This window comes from Ahaetulla prasina, chromosome 2 (assembly GCF_028640845.1).
Source record: "Ahaetulla prasina isolate Xishuangbanna chromosome 2, ASM2864084v1, whole genome shotgun sequence".
Lineage (NCBI taxonomy): Eukaryota > Metazoa > Chordata > Lepidosauria > Squamata > Colubridae > Ahaetulla > Ahaetulla prasina.
In genome coordinates this window covers 4,861,705-4,879,802 of record NC_080540.1, presented here as the reverse complement: position 1 = coordinate 4,879,802, position 18,098 = coordinate 4,861,705, and the positions used below count along the sequence as shown (strand labels likewise).

Sequence of the window (18,098 nt, the reverse complement as noted above, 5' to 3'; positions counted from 1 at the left end):
CCACACCGGTCGCCTATGCTCATTTCCCTTGTCTTTTCTAGCTCCCCTTGTAACCCTCGGGTGTGTAATGGGGTTCAAGCGGTCAAGTGGGCACGGGTTTCCGTCCCATTAGCAATTGGCTGGGCTTTTCCCAGTGGCTGTGCTTGGGGTTCTGTGCTGGGCAGCTGGGAAAAGTCTATTTTGTTTGCCAGTCACCTGGCTTGAGCCTGGACAATGCCTCCTTAGCGCTCGGACGGGCGCTCTGCAAAACCATTCGGCGCAGGGTGGAAAGGTGCAGAGGGCATGTCGGATGCCTTCCTCTGCCAGGCTGGAGACCAGGGTAGTGACAACAGCTCTTTAATATAGGGTGAACCCAGCAACAGGCTGGGGCAAAAACCTCTCCTTTTATACAGTTCTGCTGGAGGCTTCGTCCAATCCACAACGTGCTGATTTTCCGCTCAAATAATTAAAAGCACAACTGATAATACATAACACTCCTCCCTCCCAGAAAACACTTGGTCTTATTTATATAGGCTACTTTGATAGAATCTCAAGATCAGAATGATGGTAGCCATGATATTCGCTGTGACATTCTACATTTATGAATCTATCTTTACAGTTGAAAGGATTGCAGCATACACAGATTGTAACTAATTCAGCTTTTATTGCTGCTGAGAGAAGCTCCATGGTAACAGAATTTGCCATCTGTGGAGATAAAGCCTTTAGGCTAATTGCCAAGCTTAGCCTTGCTTGTAACTTAAAATGTGTATTCTCAGCAACCTAATGTGAGAGAGCACCCCCTAACAAAGCTCTTGGCTATATGCCAGAAAATGTATTCCTTTCCCCTTTTCTTATGGACAAACCTTTCTGAGGTCCATTGTTTTCAGAGTGCTGAGAAAATCATGAGGTTTGCATGAACTAATGGATATGAAATGATGTTTCTAACACAATGACCGCTTTTGTCTCCAAAGTTGAGCAGACTCCACAAATCTTTTCTCACATTCTGGGCATTCATAGGGTCTGTTGCCAGTGTGAAATCTCTGATATTGAATTAGGTGTGATTTTTTGCCAAAACATCCCCATATCCTTTTGACTTCACCTTGTATTCTCTGTGTTCCTGTTCTAGCAACTCTCAATTTATCATCTATAGGTAGTCCACTTTTTATGACCACCACTGAGCCCAAACATTCTGTTGTTAAGTGAAACACTTAAGTGAGATTTCTCCATTTTATGACCTTTCTAGCCACAGTTGTTAAATGAATTACTGCAGTTGTTCAGCTAGTCACATGGTTGTTAAGTGAATCTGGCTTCTCCTTTGCTTGTCAAAAGTTGAAAAGGGATCAGGTGACCTCTGATGACCTGGGGCGTGTACGAAAACAACACAACTCTCGCACATCGAGGATTAGGTTGGGGGAGGTGTTGGCTACCAGCTCTGCTTGTCTGTTACAACTGGGTGGTGTTTGAGCTGGTCGGAGGGCTGTTTTCTCCTCCTGCTCTTTCTCTGGGCCATCGGGCTCTGGATTATCGGCCGACTCTTTTCTTGGCCCTCCGGCCTTGGATTAATTTTGGAACTTTCCTGCTGCTTCCCCTCGGGGACCTGATGGCGTCGCTGGAACTCTGGGACCTCAGCTAAGTCTTGCGCCTCCCGGGTCATTGTCAGCTGTGGATTCAAAGTGGTATTGGTCATTACCTGTCTCTGTTGGTTGGTTTGGTCAGTTATTCGTTTCCTTAACTGATCTATGTGGCGCCGCCACTCGGTTGTCTGGTAGCTCTACCACGTCGATTTTGGGCCTGTTACTTTTATTGTTGTCCTGACCAACTCGGGCCGTCCCCATAGTTTGGGCCCACACCGGTCGCCTATGCTCATTTCCCTTGTCTTTTCTAGCTCCCCTTGTAACCCTCGGGTGTGTAATGGGGTTCAAGCGGTCAAGTGGGCACGGGTTTCCGTCCCATTAGCAATTGGCTGGGCTTTTCCCAGTGGCTGTGCTTGGGGTTCTGTGCTGGGCAGCTGGGAAAAGTCTATTTTGTTTGCCAGTCACCTGGCTTGAGCCTGGACAATGCCTCCTTAGCGCTCGGACGGGCGCTCTGCAAAACCATTCGGCGCAGGGTGGAAAGGTGCAGAGGGCATGTCGGATGCCTTCCTCTGCCAGGTACTCTTCAAACTGGGCTGCCGTGAATTGGGGCCCATTGTGGACACCAGAGTGTCCGGCAACCCGTGAGTTGCGAATAGGTGGCGCGGGGTTGCGATTACTGCTTGGCGTGGTGGACTTCATGAGTATGATCTAACCATTTGGAAAATGCATCAACCACCACTAGGAGCGTTTGGCCGTGAAAGGGCCAGCAAAGTCAATGTGGATTCTTGACCAAGGCCCTTGGGGCTTTTCCCATTCTCTGACTGGGGCTGTTGGGGTAGCGGTCTGGACTCTTGGCTTGGCATTTCCCTACCCTCTCAGCAATCTCTGCGTCCATGAGTGGCCACCATACATAGCTTCTAGCTAACCCTTCATCCTTACGATGCCTGGGTGACCCTCGTGGAGGTCCAATACCTTGCCCTTAACTTAACAGGATTATTACACGATCACCCCATAACAGGCACCCCTTGAGCCGAGAGCTCATCCGTTTCTTAACAAATTCTTTGAACCGTTAGCCCGGCGCAATGACACCCTCTCTGTACCCAACCGAGTACAGTCCTTAACACAATGTCGGTATGATGCCGAGCCACTTCCTTTGATGTGACTGGGCCAGAGTCAACGAGTCAATAAGGAGGATGGGTGTCCCGGAGTGGGGTCTTGATCGCCCCTGGCAGTGGGCATCGGCTCAGCGTCTGCATGCCCACTTCTTTCCCGGTCGATGCTGCAGCTTGTATGAGTGGCGGCTAAAATATAGTCCATCGAGTCAAGCGTGGCGAAAGTGCCACAGGCGTTGGCGGTCGCCAGCCAGTAATCCTAGTAGCGGTCTGTGGTCAGTCACGATTTCAAAATTCCGCCCAAAGACATACTCATGGAATTTTTGACCCCTGATACAATGGCTAATGCTTCTTTGTCTAATTGGCTGTAGTTCCTCTCTGGGGAGGACATCGTTCTAGAGTAGAACGCTATAGGGGCTTCTGTGCCGTTTGAAGTCTATGGCTGAGTACAGCCCCACCCCATAAGGGGCCATGAAACCAGCACTAGGGGTAGTGAGTCGTGATATTGGATGAGCAGGCTATCACTTGAGAGCAGGTTCTTTACTGCTTCAAAAGCCCTATTTTCTGACTTTCCCAAGACCAAACAGTATTTTTCCCTAAGAGCCTATGCAGCGGTTCCATAGCGGTTGCTTTGTTCTTTAAAAGACCGTCGTAAAATTAACCAATCCAGGAATGCCTGCAGCTCTGCTTTGTTTTTGGGCGCTGGAGCCTTCTAATTGCCTTAACCTTGCTCTCAGTAGGGTGAATTCCTTTCTTGTCTATCCGGTAGCCCAAGAAATCGACCGATTCGACCCCTATCTGACATTTATTTGTCTTGACTTTTAATCCGGCTGTCGGAAAATGCTCAAGACCTTTCTTAACGCTCCCCAATTCCTCCATGTTTTCCCTGAAATTAGGACATCATCAGTAGGGAACTACCCTGGGAGCCCTTGCAGTAGTCGTTCCATCAGGTTTTGGAACAGCCCTGGTGCCACACTAACCCCAAATTGCAATCGGGTGCACTTGAATGCCCCCTGTGCGTCTGTCGTTTGGGCTTCGCTGTCGGGCGTCTACTGGCAGTTGTTGGTAGGCTTGGGCCAAGTCTAACTTTGCAAAGACTTGCCCTTGCCCCAAAGAGTGCAATAAGTGTTGCACTACGGGAACCGGTGCGCTTTTCTGTAAGGCTTTGTTAAGCGTCGCCTTGTAGTCAGCGCAAATTCTAATTGACCCGTCCGATTTTATGGGGTGACGATTGGCGTCTCCCACTTTGCGTGATCGACTGGCACCAAAACCCCTGATTTATGAGCTTGTCCAGCTCCTTATCAATTTTGGTTTTAGGGCAAAGGACTCTCCTCGCCTTAAGCCTAATGGGGGCTACCTGGGGTCTAAGTTGAAGGAAATAGGGGTCCCCTTGTACTTGCCCAGGCAGTCCTTGAAGACATCTTGAACTCGTTAAAGAGAATGTCTTTCAAATTGCAGTCACTTCTGTAGATGCCAGTCACTCCCATGCCCAGGGCACGAAACCAGTCTAGTCCCAACAGACTGGGCAGAGTTCCTTCGGCGATCGTGATGGGCAGGGTCTTTTGTGAGGGCCGTGCTGACTCGGACGGAGGTGGTCCCTCGAACAGGGATGCGATTCCCTGGTAGTCGTGCACTCGTGGCGCTGTGCTTGCAGATGGCGCCGCGACGGACGGCAGCGACTCGCCAGAGTGTCCCAGGACATGATGGTGATCGCTGATCCGTGTCTACTTCAAGCCTGCACCGTACTCCCTCGATCTTGGGCTTTGTGAAAATCTTCTTTTCCACTTTGGTTGGGACCTATAATGACAGTCGTTTGGTTAGACTTGGCGCCTTTCTTGTTTGAACCAATCGCGGGCCGCCTTTCCGGTTCCAGCGTTTTGATTGGCGATTTGAATTTTCGGCGGGAAGGTTGGGCGCTCTGCAAACCTGAGCTAAGTGTCCTTTCTTCCCACACCGCCGCATGTTGCGTCTTTAAACCTGCAGCGTTGGCGCTGATGCTGCCCTCCGCAGCTTCCGCTTCGTCACGGTCCTCAGTGTCGCGTTTCTCGGTCCGGCAGACCCTTCCTCATCCTTCACCGTCGGATTCGGACTGAATCTCCTCCTGGTGTACTGGCGTTGGCTTTCGCTTCGCCTTGGATTGAAGAGGCTTTTGCAGGTCTCTGCTGCTTTAGTAGACATTTCGTGTGCTCTGGCCGTCCAGGCGTTGGCTAGTGTCAGGTTGCTCTGGCTAGCAGTCGTCGCCGTGCGGATGTCCTTGACCCCTCGGATGAGTTGCTCGGTAGCACTTCGTCTAAGTCTCGGTATCCGCAGTCCTTGGGCGCTCTTCTTAGCGGCCATGTAGTCACCGATGGACTCGCCCTCCATCTGTCTACGTTCTCAATTCAAACCGCTGCGTATTTGGGCGTCGGTGCGAAATGGTTCTTCAGCAAAGTCTGCAGAGTCGGCCACGATACCGATTGTATCGGCGTTGGCTCTGCCAGAACTTCCGCAATCTCGATTACCTCCGGCCGCAATGGCTTAGGAAGTAAGCCCGTTTGCGGTTATCAGGGATCCTGTAGTTCGTTGGCTTCTAGAAAGCTTTCAAACGGGTCATATATGTTCCCCATTTCTCCTTGCCGGGTTATGCAGTGCGGGTGGCGTGTTTGCCATTTCCGCGTTTCTGCCCTGAGTTCGCTGGGTTCGGAACTAGCGTGCTTCAGCTCGGTTCTGGTTCCCCTTAGCCTCGATATCCCACCTTCGTCGCCAATGTTAAGTTCGGGAAGTAACGAGGCTGGAGACCAGGGTAGTGACAACAGCTCTTTAATATAGGGTGAACCCAGCAACAGGCTGGGGGAAAAACCTCTCCTTTTATACAGTTCTGCTGGAGGCTTCGTCCAATCAGCAACGTGCTGATTTTCCCGCTCAAATATTTAAAGGCACAACTGTTAATACATAACAGGAGGGCTCTTTGCCAGTTGTAGAAAATAGGCTACAATTTTCCTTTATTGTGCACCTCAGAGCATCGGGAAAGACCACCCCAGGAAATCTCTCTTTAATTCTAGGCTGCATCTCCCCTTGATGAGTTTCCAGCCATTGCTTCTTATTCAGCCTTCAGGTGCTTTGGAAAGTAGGTGGTGCCCCTGATCTTTGCAACAGTTCCTCAAATATTAGAAGTCTGCCATCCTCTCACTCCTACTTCTCTTCCTTCGAGTAGACATAATCAGTTCTGATGCAACCTTTCCTCTTATGTTGTAGCCTCCAGTCCCCTACTTATCTTTCTTCTTCTTCTTCCCTGCACCCTTAGGCTCAATATGCGATACAAAATGTACAAAACCCCAAAAATGAACTTTAGCCCAATCTGGAATGTTTAAACGAGTTCATGAATAAATGGTTTGAAACATTTGGAGGGTTGCAAAGAAACCCCAGGGGTAGAACCTAAATTTAACGTGACTTCGCCTTGCCTGTTTTGGAAAGAAAGACGTATATCAGCTTTTCAAGAGAGGCTGAATCAGGCAAGAAAACCCAGAAGAGTTCTAGAATTCTAATTTTATTTATATAGGCTACTTTGATAGAATCTCAAGATCAGAATGATGGTAGCCATGATATTCGCTGTGACATTCTACATTTATGAATCTATCTTTACAGTTGAAAGGATTGCAGCATACACAGATTGTAACTAATTCAGCTTTTATTGCTGCTGAGAGAAGCTCCATGGTAACAGAATTTGCCATCTGTGGAGATAAAGCCTTTAGGCTAATTGCCAAGCTTAGCCTTGCTTGTAACTTAAAATGTGTATTCTCAGCAACCTAATGTGAGAGAGCACCCCCTAACAAAGCTCTTGGCTATATGCCAGAAAATGTATTCCTTTCCCCTTTTCTTATGGACAAACCTTTCTGAGGTCCATTGTTTTCAGAGTGCTGAGAAAATCATGAGGTTTGCATGAACTAATGGATATGAAATGATGTTTCTAACACAATGACCGCTTTTGTCTCCAAAGTTGAGCAGACTCCACAAATCTTTTCTCACATTCTGGGCATTCATAGGGTCTGTTGCCAGTGTGAAATCTCTGATATTGAATTAGGTGTGATTTTTTGCCAAAACATCCCCATATCCTTTTGACTTCACCTTGTATTCTCTGTGTTCCTGTTCTAGCAACTCTCAATTTATCATCTATAGGTAGTCCACTTTTTATGACCACCACTGAGCCCAAACATTCTGTTGTTAAGTGAAACACTTAAGTGAGATTTCTCCATTTTATGACCTTTCTAGCCACAGTTGTTAAATGAATCACTGCAGTTGTTCAGCTAGTCACATGGTTGTTAAGTGAATCTGGCTTCTCCTTTGCTTGTCAAAAAGTTGAAAAAGGGGATCAGGTGACCTCTGATGACCTGGGGCGTGGCACGAAAACAACACAACTCTCGCACATCGAGGATTAGGTTGGGGGGAGGTGTTGGCTACCAGCTCTGCTTGTCTGTTACAACTGGGTGGTGTGGGGGGAGATGCGCGAGCTATTCTGGGACGAGGCTCTCTTGTTTGCAGTTTCACTATAGCCCCATTTAGTTTCACTTATGTAACATGAACTAAATTTATCCGCGGGTGATACAAATAGTATATTTTCAGAAATTTAAATTGTCACCAGGAATTTTATGAAAACCTAGTGAAAATATTTTTAAATAATGCTATGAAAAGTTTTTAAAAAGTCAATTAAATTTAAAAAAAGGTAAGTGTTTCAGTATCGGACAAAACCCCCGCTGCCCATCATGAAAGCTGAAACGCCCACTAGTGGGCGGTAGGGACCAGGTTGACTACCACTGCTCCAGAGATTCAATGCTTCTTCCCGACAAATGCCCCTCCCACCGGCACCTCCTTACATCTCAGTCCCCAGGTGTGCCTAGTGAAAGGGGGTGGGGCACTCTCCTCCCTCATAGCCAGCTCAATCTGCGTTGATCTCGCCTTCTCTCTTCCCTCCTTGTTCTAGAATCAGGAGGGGGTAGTCCTTGCCCTTCTCCTGAGCATTGTCTCTCCTGCTCCTCCCTGTCTGCAGGCCTTACTAATTCAGAAAAGCCTTGCCTGCACTGACTCTGCCCTTCCCCAGTTTCCTCCAAGGCCAACGGAGCAGCCCTCTCAATCTCTGCCGGCTCTTGTTCCAGCTCATCTTCCCCCACAGATTCAGACTCCTGACGGGGGCATGACACCACCCTGGAACACTGCAACTCTCAGAAATGTGACTCAGTAGTCAAGAATTTAAATTTTTGATCACGTGGCCATAGGGATGCTGACAAATGGTCAGAAGTCACTTTTTTCAGTGCCGTTGTAACTTTGAATGGTCCCTAAATGAACTGCTTTTTGAGTCAACTACCTTTATTGACAAATCGATGGGGAAAAGCGGTTCCAAGAAATGAGACAAAAAATGTAAGATATCAGGATATTCAAGTCTTAGAATTAAAAATTTTAAAAGTTATAACAAAATTTAACTTGGCAAAGAAAATTTCCAAGGAGGCAATTTTAATGGAGAAACTCTAGGAGGCCAGATGTTCCAATTGGCAAGGAAACACATTCTCATGTTATACACCTGTAAGGTTTTCCTCCTGTGTGGATCTTTCATGTGCATCTGAAGATCTGATAAAAATCTTTGCCACATTCTAAGCCCTGATAAAAAGTTTCTCTTCAGTAAGAATTCAGTGATGCTGAAAGAATATTTTTCTAGGCAAACCATACATCACACTTCAAACATTTAAAGTGCATCTTTCCTATATTTATCTATTTAATTTATATAGCCTATTTGCCCATGGCGACTCAAGGTTGCTTACAGAATAAAAACCATATTTAAAACAATAAAACTAAGAAAAAGAATCAAATAAATATAGTATAATGTAATAAAAATCACCCACCCCACCCCACTGACAGCAGATCACATGAGCCATTTAATGGGCTCCCTTCCGCTCTGGGTTCCCCAGGCCCGCTGGCAGGTCTTCAGTGCCTTCCGGAAGGGTCCTAGAGTGGGGACCATTCTAATCTCTGAGAGAATGATGTTCCAGAGAGAGAGAGCCACCACGGAGAAGGCCCTTCTGGGTCCCACCAGGTGTATCTCCCTCAGGGACGGGACCCGCAGCATTCCCTGCCTCCCTGCTCTGATGGTTTGGGTAGGTGTGACTGGCAAGAGACAGTCCCTCAGATAACCTGGTCCCAAGCCATGAAGGGCTTTACAGGTGACAACCAGCACTTTGAATTGTACCCAGAGGCAAATCGGCAGCCAATGCAGCTCCCGCAGTGGAGGTCTGCACAAAACCATGTGGGCCGCTGCGTTTTGCACCAACTGGAGCTTCTGGATGCTCTTCAAGAGCAGCCCCATGTACAGCGTGTTGCAATAGTCAAGACGAGAAGGGACTAGGACATGAGTGACTGTGAGTAGGGATTGTTGGTCCATGAAAGGACGTCACTGGTGCACAATCTGCAGTTGTGCAAAGGCCCGCCTGGCCACGACCACCATGTGCTCTTTGAGCAGGAGTTCTGAGTCCAGGAGAACCCCCAGATTACGCACAGGGTTATTTGGGATAGTGCCACCCCATCCACGACCAAAGATTCTCCCTGAGCCAACGAACCCCAAACCGAGAGCCACTCGATCTGGCCAGGGTTTACTTTCAGCCCCTAACTCCCCATCTATCCCCTAACAGCCTCCAGGCACCATGGGGTGGTGGTCACAACATCACTTAACTCACCACAAGCGGAAACATAAAGCTGAATTGCATCAGCATATTAGTGATACCTCAGTCCATAGTGATGGATGATTCACCCAGCGGCTTCATATAAATGTTGAACAGGAGGGAGTACCGAGCCCTGCGGAACCCCATAAAGCAGTGGGCGAGGGCTGGATCTCTCCCCTCCTATCAACACTGACTGAGAAAGGCCGCAGTCAGTGGATTAGTGTGTGATTTCCCCCCCCCCCCAATTCTTTTATTATTTTATTTTCAATCAACATGTGCTTAACGAACATTACAGTGTCCAAGTTCTTTTACTTATACAGTCCAATATTATATTAATAATAATATTGATGGTATATTGTTTGCTTATATATAATCATAATCTTTCATTATTTACTTGTAGCTAGTGATAACCTTTAATCTTCTATTTTCTACTTCTGTTATCTAACCAGTGATAGAACTTATCCCATGTTGAGAAATATTCTGATTCTTCTTTATCCTTTATTTTCAGCATCAATTTATCCATCTCTACACAATCTAATATATTTTTAATTATCTTCTCCTCTGTAGGAGTATCCTCATTCTTCCAAATGCAATTCTCGCTGCTGAAAGAGTATTTTTCCAGGCAAAACATACATCACACTTCAAACATTTAAATTGCATCTTTCCTATTGTCAGCTTTGGAAGCCTTACTAGGCCAAAGACTTCCACACACTGCCACTTTCTCCTGTGTGGGAAAGGAGAGGAGGGGGGTGTTAGTACGAGGGATGATTAGACATAACATTCTTCCTGCTGGTCAAGATCAGGCTGAGTTCGCATCTGGAGAAGGAGTGGCCGGAGTGATGTCTCTAGATGGGATGGTTGAAGATTGGAGCATGGGATCAGCAGAGGGGTCATGAGGGTGGAGATTTTGGGGTTGTTATTACTGTGGGAGGAACCCGGATCCTCAGTTTCGGATTTCCACCAACTGTGCCAGATTACCTATGCTAGTAAAAAAAATTTGAAAGATGTGGGCCTCAGAGTCTTTTCTGCAAGGAGGGTTTTCTGGAACGCTGACATTAATCCAAAACTCCTTTACAGCACAGCAGCACCCCAAGTGGGGCCATCCGGGGTGCTGAGCCCCAGCATCCACCAAAAGCCTTGGGTGGTGCAAAGACTCAGCGAAGATGGGAGACGTCCCGGAGGGGGCAGTGGGCACAGACGCTCGGTGATTTATCGAGGCCAGTGATACCTGGCCTCGAAACTGCAGGACCGGCTCGAGAGCTTGGAGCATGGCCCAAGGGATCAGATTCCTGGAAAAGTTGCCAGTCTGACCCGACACCTGACAGGGGACCAGAGGTGAGATCTCTGAAGGAGCGTGCTAATCCCTGCCTAGCGAAGTCACCACCATCCCCTACCTTCCAAACCCGATGGAGAGCAGGACAAGCTGTGGGATCTGGAGATTTGAGGGAATGGAGTCTGCCACCCCCCACAAGATCCCAGTCCCTGACCGGGCTCCCGGAGAGTTTTGAATGGTTGGCAATGGGAAGCTATGTACCTCTCTCCCACCCCCCTCAAACAAAGTGGAGCTTAACCCAGCCAATGTTCACCTTTCCTCCTTGCACAGAGGGAGAAATTAGGGGAGCTCAAGCCCTTTCCGACCAGCCCATAAACTATCCCATCAGCACCCAAGCACAGCAGGGAAGTTACACAGCTGGGATGCATCAAACGCAGCTGTCTTGGGGAATGCAACCGCCCCTTATGGAGCCCTTTCACCTACGGCCCGTTGCGCTCCCCCCTGCTAATTCTATCCCCACAGGCTGGGGATTCTACCCCGACAGGGATGGGTCCAATGCCAGTGGCAGCCAGCTTCCTCTACTCACATTTTCCAGGGATGTCCCTGGCCTCTGTATGGCCCCTGGATCCCAACAGCACAAGGGGGTTTGATCCAGCAGCCGGCTGGAATTCCTCCCCCCTCTGCAGCCCAGCAAGCAACTCTGGCGATGTCAGCCCCTCCCCCTCAGCAGGGACCCATCCAGTAAGCAGCAGCGGCTGTGCCTCAAATTCCTCCCCAACTGCCAGCAGCCAAGCAGGTGCCCCCCTCCCCTGTCCCCTGACCAACCCCCCCTCACTTCAGAGCAACTTTTGATGGCACACCGCACAAACTTGTTTACTTCCTCAGCAGAGTCTGGGCTCACCTAGATCAATTTGGAGATCAATACCAATAACAGCTATCTCTGATCGAATGAATGAAGGAGAAGCTTCTGAGTGGATTGCCCAGCTCCACAATGAACATGTTGCAGAACTGAATGACATTGCAGGGTTTGTTGCACTGCTCAGAGCCAGATTTGAAGACCAGGATTGTATCGCAGACAGTGAAACCACCATAAAAACAATGAAACAAGGTAACAAACCCTTAAAAGACTTTGTATGGGACTTTAGACGAGTAGCAGGAAACCTTGGGCATTGGCCAGACTGCGTACTCCTCCACTATTTCAAAGAGGCCATCAATCACGAAGTCAGAAAAGCCTGTGGCATACAGGGCGTGCCTGAATGACTGCAAGACTGGTACAACATGTCCATAGCTCTGGACAGAGAAATCAACCCCCACCCCCAACTACCAGCCGAAAAGCCTCCCTGAGGACCATTGGCCAGACAGCCCTTCTCACGACCTGCAATAATCTGAACCCCTCAATCAACAAGAGTTATGAAATGTTACTGCTGCTGCAAAATGGGACACTGAGTTTCTGACTGCCTAGCTCCAGCGCCCATCCCACAAGAGCATCCAGCAACCGCTGCCCAGGGAAAAAAGCCTCCAAGAAGAAACCCAGACACCATTCGATTTGCAAGACAAGCCGTGGACGCTCCCCTCCCCACTGAAGAGAGCAAGGGACCTCTGTCTGCTGAAACCCCTCCAGAGGACCCTAGTGGAGAAGATGACCCGATGGTGAGTGTACCCATTCCTCCCTTTACTATCAAAGTTAACTTAGTAATTCCACTGAGGGGGGAGCGGAAAGAGTTGCCAGCCATTATAGATACCAGCTGTACCAAATGTCTAATTAGGAAGTCAATTGTAAACCAACTAGGTATCAAAACATTAACCTTAAAACACCAGATTAAATTCCACCAAGTGGATGGAACATTAATTGGCAGAGTCCCAGCCACCCAAATCACAGAACTGATTGGCCTAGAAATTGGAAAACATTATGAACTCATAAGATTCATAGTAATTCCAAAGATGTCAGAAACTATAATACTAGGCCTTGCCTGGCTGGACAAATGGGCCCCTACAATCAAGTGGGAAGATGGGTTCCGAAAAATCATATTGAATGTCAGCACCTTGGCCGATCCATAAAAACCACCAGGGAGAGCCAGCAGCCACCAGATCAGACTCACCTCCAGGGAACCACGCATTCCTAAGGCATATACAGATTTGGCAGAAGCCTTTAGCGAAAAAGAGTGTAACCTCCTTCCCTCCCCCATTGGCCCACTGACTGTGCCATCGAACTAGAGCTTGGGGCTAAACTACCAAAACCCAGAATGTACTCAATGACATCTGCTGAAATTACTGAGTTAAGGAGATACATCGACACCAACCTAGCCAGAGGATTCAAAGAGAAGATGGGTCTTTAAGATTATGCGTGGATTGTCGGAACATTAACACTGTTTGCATACAAAACACCTTCCCATTACCACTAATGAAGGACTTACTAAACCACCTGGGGAGAGGCAAAATTTTCACCAAGTTGGATTTAAGGGAGGCCTATTACCGGGTCCACATACGTGAAGGGGACGAATGGAAAACTGCTTTCAACTGCTTGCTGGGCAGTTACCAGTTATGGGTCATGCCTTTTGGACTCCAGGGCCCCCCAGCAGTCTTCGTGCAACTAATCAATGAAACCCTGCATAGTCATCTATATAACGGGGTTCTTGTCTACTTGGACAATATTTTTATATACAGCGAAAGTATGAAGGAGCATATCAAATTGGTTAGACAAGTTTTGAAAAAACTCCTAGCCGCCAAACTAAATTGGCGAAAATATTCGTGAGACACATTTACAGACTACATAGGGTTCCAAGGAGAATAATATCAGATCGTGGAGTCCAGTTTACTGCTAAGTTCTGGAAGGAGTTCCTACGGTCCATTGGGTCATCCCAGGGACTTAGCTCCACCTTCCATCCAGCCACCAACGGAGTTGCTGAAAAATTGAATGCAATGGTGGAACAGTACATTAGGTGTTATGTAAACTACTAGCAAGAGAACTGGGCAGACTTGTTACCGTTTGCAGAAGTGGCATATAATAATGCAGTACACAGTAGCATGGGATTAACCCCTTTTGAGACCACCACAGGCATGGATTTTGTGCCGATGCCAGAGTTCCCTATAGAACCCCCCACTTCCATGTCCCTGACGGAATGGATGAATTCATTGAAAAAAGGGTGGGAGGACACTAAGAAAGCTTTGGCTGAATCAGCAGAAAAATATAAAGCCCAGGCCGACAAACACCGATATCTTCAACCACCTTTCCGGGTAGGAGATAGGGTGTATTTGTCAACTAAATACCTAAGATTGAGGTTTCCTAGCAAAAAATTTGGTCCCAAATTTATAGGTCCTTTCCTTACAGTAAAGATAATTAACCCGGTGACTGTCCAACTTAGCCTCCCTCGGATATTAGGGAAAGTGCACCCAGTGTTTCACAGTAGCTGATTGAAACCAGCTAAGGGATCTAGCTTGAGACCCTTACCAGCTGCTCCCCTCCTCCTTTGGTAATCCAGGGAGAGACCCATTACGAAATTAAGAAAATCCTTGACTCGAGACTGTACAGGGGCCGCTTGCAATATTTGGTCCACTGGAAGGGGTACTCATTGTCTGAAGCTACTTGGGTGAAAAGTTGGGATGTAAATGCTGATGCTGTAGTCAAGCAATTTCATGATAAATTCCCTGAGAAACCTAAGGGTCCTCCAGGAGGGGGGTGAGGGGGTTAGGAGAGTATGTGCTGGGCATTAGCAACTTATTTTGCATTTTTGTTTGTTTTATTTTCCAGGGTGTTTTTTCTTCTGTGGGGGGGAAACTTGTCAGCTTTGGAAGCCATACTAGGCTGAAGGCTTCCACACACTGCCACTTTCTCCTGTATGGGAAAGGAGGGGTTGGGAGTGGTAGTACGAGGGATGATTAGACATAACAACATTCTTCCTGCTGGTCAAAGTCAGGCTGAGTACACATCTGGAGAAGGAGTGGCTGGAGTGATGTCTCGAGATGGGATGATTGAAGATTGGAGCATGTGATCGGCAGAAGGGTCATGAGGGTGGGGATTTTGGGGTTGTTATTACTGTGGGAGGAACCCGGATCCCCAGTTTCGGATTTCCACCAACTGTGCCAGATATCCTATCCTAGTAAAAGAATTTTGAAAGATGTGGGCCTCGGAGTCTTTTCTCCAAGGAAGGTTTTCTGGAACGTTGACACCTATATGGAGATTTTCTATTCCCCGCCCTGGCCCCTTTATCATTTCTTATATGACTTCTAAGGGTTGAACAACTGTGAAAAACTGTTCTACCATTAGGGCCTCTTAGGGCTTTTTCCATGTGATTTTTCTGATGTCTCCCTTTTGAGCAAAATATTCCCACACTCTATGCATCTCTATGGCTTCACTCTTGTATGGACCTTTTGATGCTTTCCAAGGTGTTTTTTTTTGGGGGGGGGGAAACTTTTCCCACACTCCCCACATTTACAGGCCTCTCTCCTGTGTGGATCCTCTGATGTTTCCGAAGTCCAGCAGACTCCACAAATCGTTTCTCACATTCTGGACATTGATAGGGTGTGTCTCCAGTGTGAAGTCTCTGATGTCGAATTAGGTGTGACTTGTACCCAAAACATTTTCCACATTCTAGGCACAGATAGGGTCTTTCTCCTGTGTGAAATCTCTGATGGTGAATTAGTTGTGACTTTCTGGCAAAACGTCTCCCACATTCTGGACACATTTCATTTTTCTGCACAGGCTTGTAAGGCTTCTCTCTTTTGTGAATCCTCTCATGTTTTCTAAGATAATATTTGCAAGGAAAAGTTTTCTCACACTCTGGACATTTATATTGTTTCTCTAAGTGGCTTCGCTGATGCATCAAAAGTGTATCTTTCCGGGTAAAAGATTTCTCACAGACTGAGCACTTATGGCATTTCTCACCCGTATGAGTTTGGCAGTGAATTCTAAGGGTTGATGAACGACCAAATGCTTTCCCACATTCTAAACATTTGAACTTTTTTTCCCCTCTGTGAACATTCTCATGATTTTTGAGGATTTGTATTGTACGGAAAAACCTTCCACATTCAATGCACATATAGGGCTTCACCCCTGTATGGATATTCTGATGTTCAAAAAGATTTGCCTTTAGAGAAAAACATTTATCACAATCTTTACATTTATATAGTTTTTCTCCCTTGTGCGTCCTTTGGTGGCTCCAAAGTTTCGAAGAATTGACAAATCTTTTCCCACATTCTGGGCATTGATAGGGTCTTTCTCCAGTGTGAATTCTTTGATGTCGAATTAGCTTTGACTTGTAGACAAAACATTTCCCACATTCTGGGCATTCATGGGGTCTTTCCCCAGTGTGAATTCTCTGATGTCGAACAAGGTACGATTTCCTGGAAAAACACTTCCCACATTCTAGGCACGTTTTGCTTTCCTCCTTTGTGTGTGTTTTATTATGTTTGCAAAGAGATGAGCTCCGAGTGAAACATTTTCCACACTCAAAGCATTTATAAGGACTCTGCTCTGTGTTAATAATCTCATGTTTTCTAAATATTTGTTTATAACGGAAAGATTTCCCATGCTCAATACATTGATAAGGTTTCTCTCTGGTGTGGATTTGCTGATGTTTAAGAAGCTGCGAGGTTTGAGAAAAGCACAGCCCACATTGCACACACTTGCAGGGCTTCTCTTCAGTCGGGCTCTTCTGAGGCCTAGAAAGATGTCGTCTCCCAGGAAATCTTCCCCAGCGCTTCCAGGATTCCTGAGATCTCTTTCCCTGGTGGATTCGCTGATGGGCTCCAAGGTCTGAGCCTTTAGCAAAACGCTCCCCGCATTCTCCGCATTTATAAGGCTTCAGTCCAGGGTGGCTCCGGAGATGTTTGGCAAAGCTCCACATTCCAGGAAAGGAGTTTCCACAATGAAAACACAGGTGGGATCCATTTCCCGTATGCAGCTTCCGATGGATCAAAAGGAAGGACCGGTGAGCAAAGGATTTCTCGCACTTGGAGCATTTGTAGGGTCTCCCTAGATTCCTCTGAAGGGACCTTTGGCCAACGTGTTCCTCCCTCTGCATAGTCTCCAGGGGCTGCTCACGTCCACAGCTTTCAATCCAAGGAAACTGTAACAAGCAGAACTTTGGCCAAAAGGTTGGAAGATGGGCAGGAGGATGAGCTCTAGCACGAGTCCAAAAGCTGAGAAGATGAAACTTCTGGTCCTGGTGACTGAGCCAGATGGGATCCTGCAAGCAGAGCTTCCTCCAAAGGTTTTCCTGGTTGCACCTGCAGGATGAAGATGAAAGAAGTGAAGGAGAGAGGAAGGTTTATTTTCTTCAGCTCTTCAACTAGCCCAAACAATAGCTGGAACACCCTCTATATGAACCCTGGAGGGCCCCCCAAAGCCTCTATTCCCTCCCCACAGAATTAAAGCCATACTGGGATCCTGTTGCCCTCCATTGCCAGCCAAGAACCAGCTGGGAAGTCACTGAGCAAAGTCCTGTGTTAGGAGGTGCCCCTACTCGTCTGCTTAGGAAAAGCAGCAGGTCCTCCCAGACCCCCAAGGGTCTGAAAACTGATAGGCTCTGTTTTAGGAGGGGCCCGTACTCGTCTGCGTAGGGGGCAGCAGGTCCTCCTGGATCGCTTTTTCTTTTTGGTTTCAAAAACTGATAGGCTGTGTTCCTTGGAAAGGAGGTCCCTATACTCTGTGAGGGAACCAATTCCATTCAAATCTTGATTGTCAGTGCACAACATACGTGCAATCAGATTGGTTGAGCTCCCCAGTGCACGCCCCCCAACACAATGCAACTCACAGTGAAGACAGAAAATCCCTAACCCAATAAATCATATTAACAAAACACCCAGCCCTATTGCACCAGTTTGAACGTTACATATTGCGCTGACCCTGCAGTCCATCATACTACATAGCAGGGTTGAAATCCAGCAGGTTCTGACAGGTTCTAGAGAACCGGTAGCAGAAATTTTGAGCAGTTCAGAGAACCAGTAGCGGAAATTTTGATTAGTTCAAAGAACAAATACCACCTCTGGCTGGCCCCAGAGTGTGGTGGGAATGGAGATTTTGCAGTATCCTTCCCCTGGAGTGGGGTGGGAATGGGGATTTTGCAGTATCTTTCCCCTGGAGTGGGGTGGGAATGGAGATTTTGCAGTATCCTTCTCCCAGGAGTGGGATGGGAATGGAGATTTTGCAGTATCCTTCCCCTGGAGTGGGGTGGGAATGGAGATTTTGTAGTATCCTTCCCCCAGGAGTGGGGTGGGAATGGGGATTTTGCAGTATTCTTCCCCTGGAGTGGGGTGGGAATGGAGATTTTGCAGTATCCTTCCCCTGGAGTGGGGTGGGAATGGAGATTTTGCAGTATCCTTCCCCTGCCATGCCCACCAAGCCACACCATGCCCCCAAGCCATGCCCACAGAACTGGTAGTAAAAAAAATTGGATTTCACCACTGCTACATAGTTATGATGTTATTTCTCATTCAGGAGTCTGACACCCCACGGATAAAACCTGTTCTCCAGCCTGTT

General features: G+C 47.4%; 1 protein-coding gene across 1 annotated transcript; it reads right to left on the bottom strand.

Annotated features, from left to right (window-relative positions):
* Positions 1 to 13,419: 13,419 nt before the first annotated feature.
* On the bottom strand, positions 13,420 to 17,221 carry LOC131192750 (zinc finger protein OZF-like). The gene has a single exon (XM_058172238.1). The coding sequence runs from the start codon at positions 16,639 to 16,641 to the stop codon at positions 14,971 to 14,973; it is 1,671 nt and encodes a 556-aa protein (XP_058028221.1). The 5' UTR covers positions 16,642 to 17,221; the 3' UTR covers positions 13,420 to 14,970.
* Positions 17,222 to 18,098: the final 877 nt, after the last annotated feature.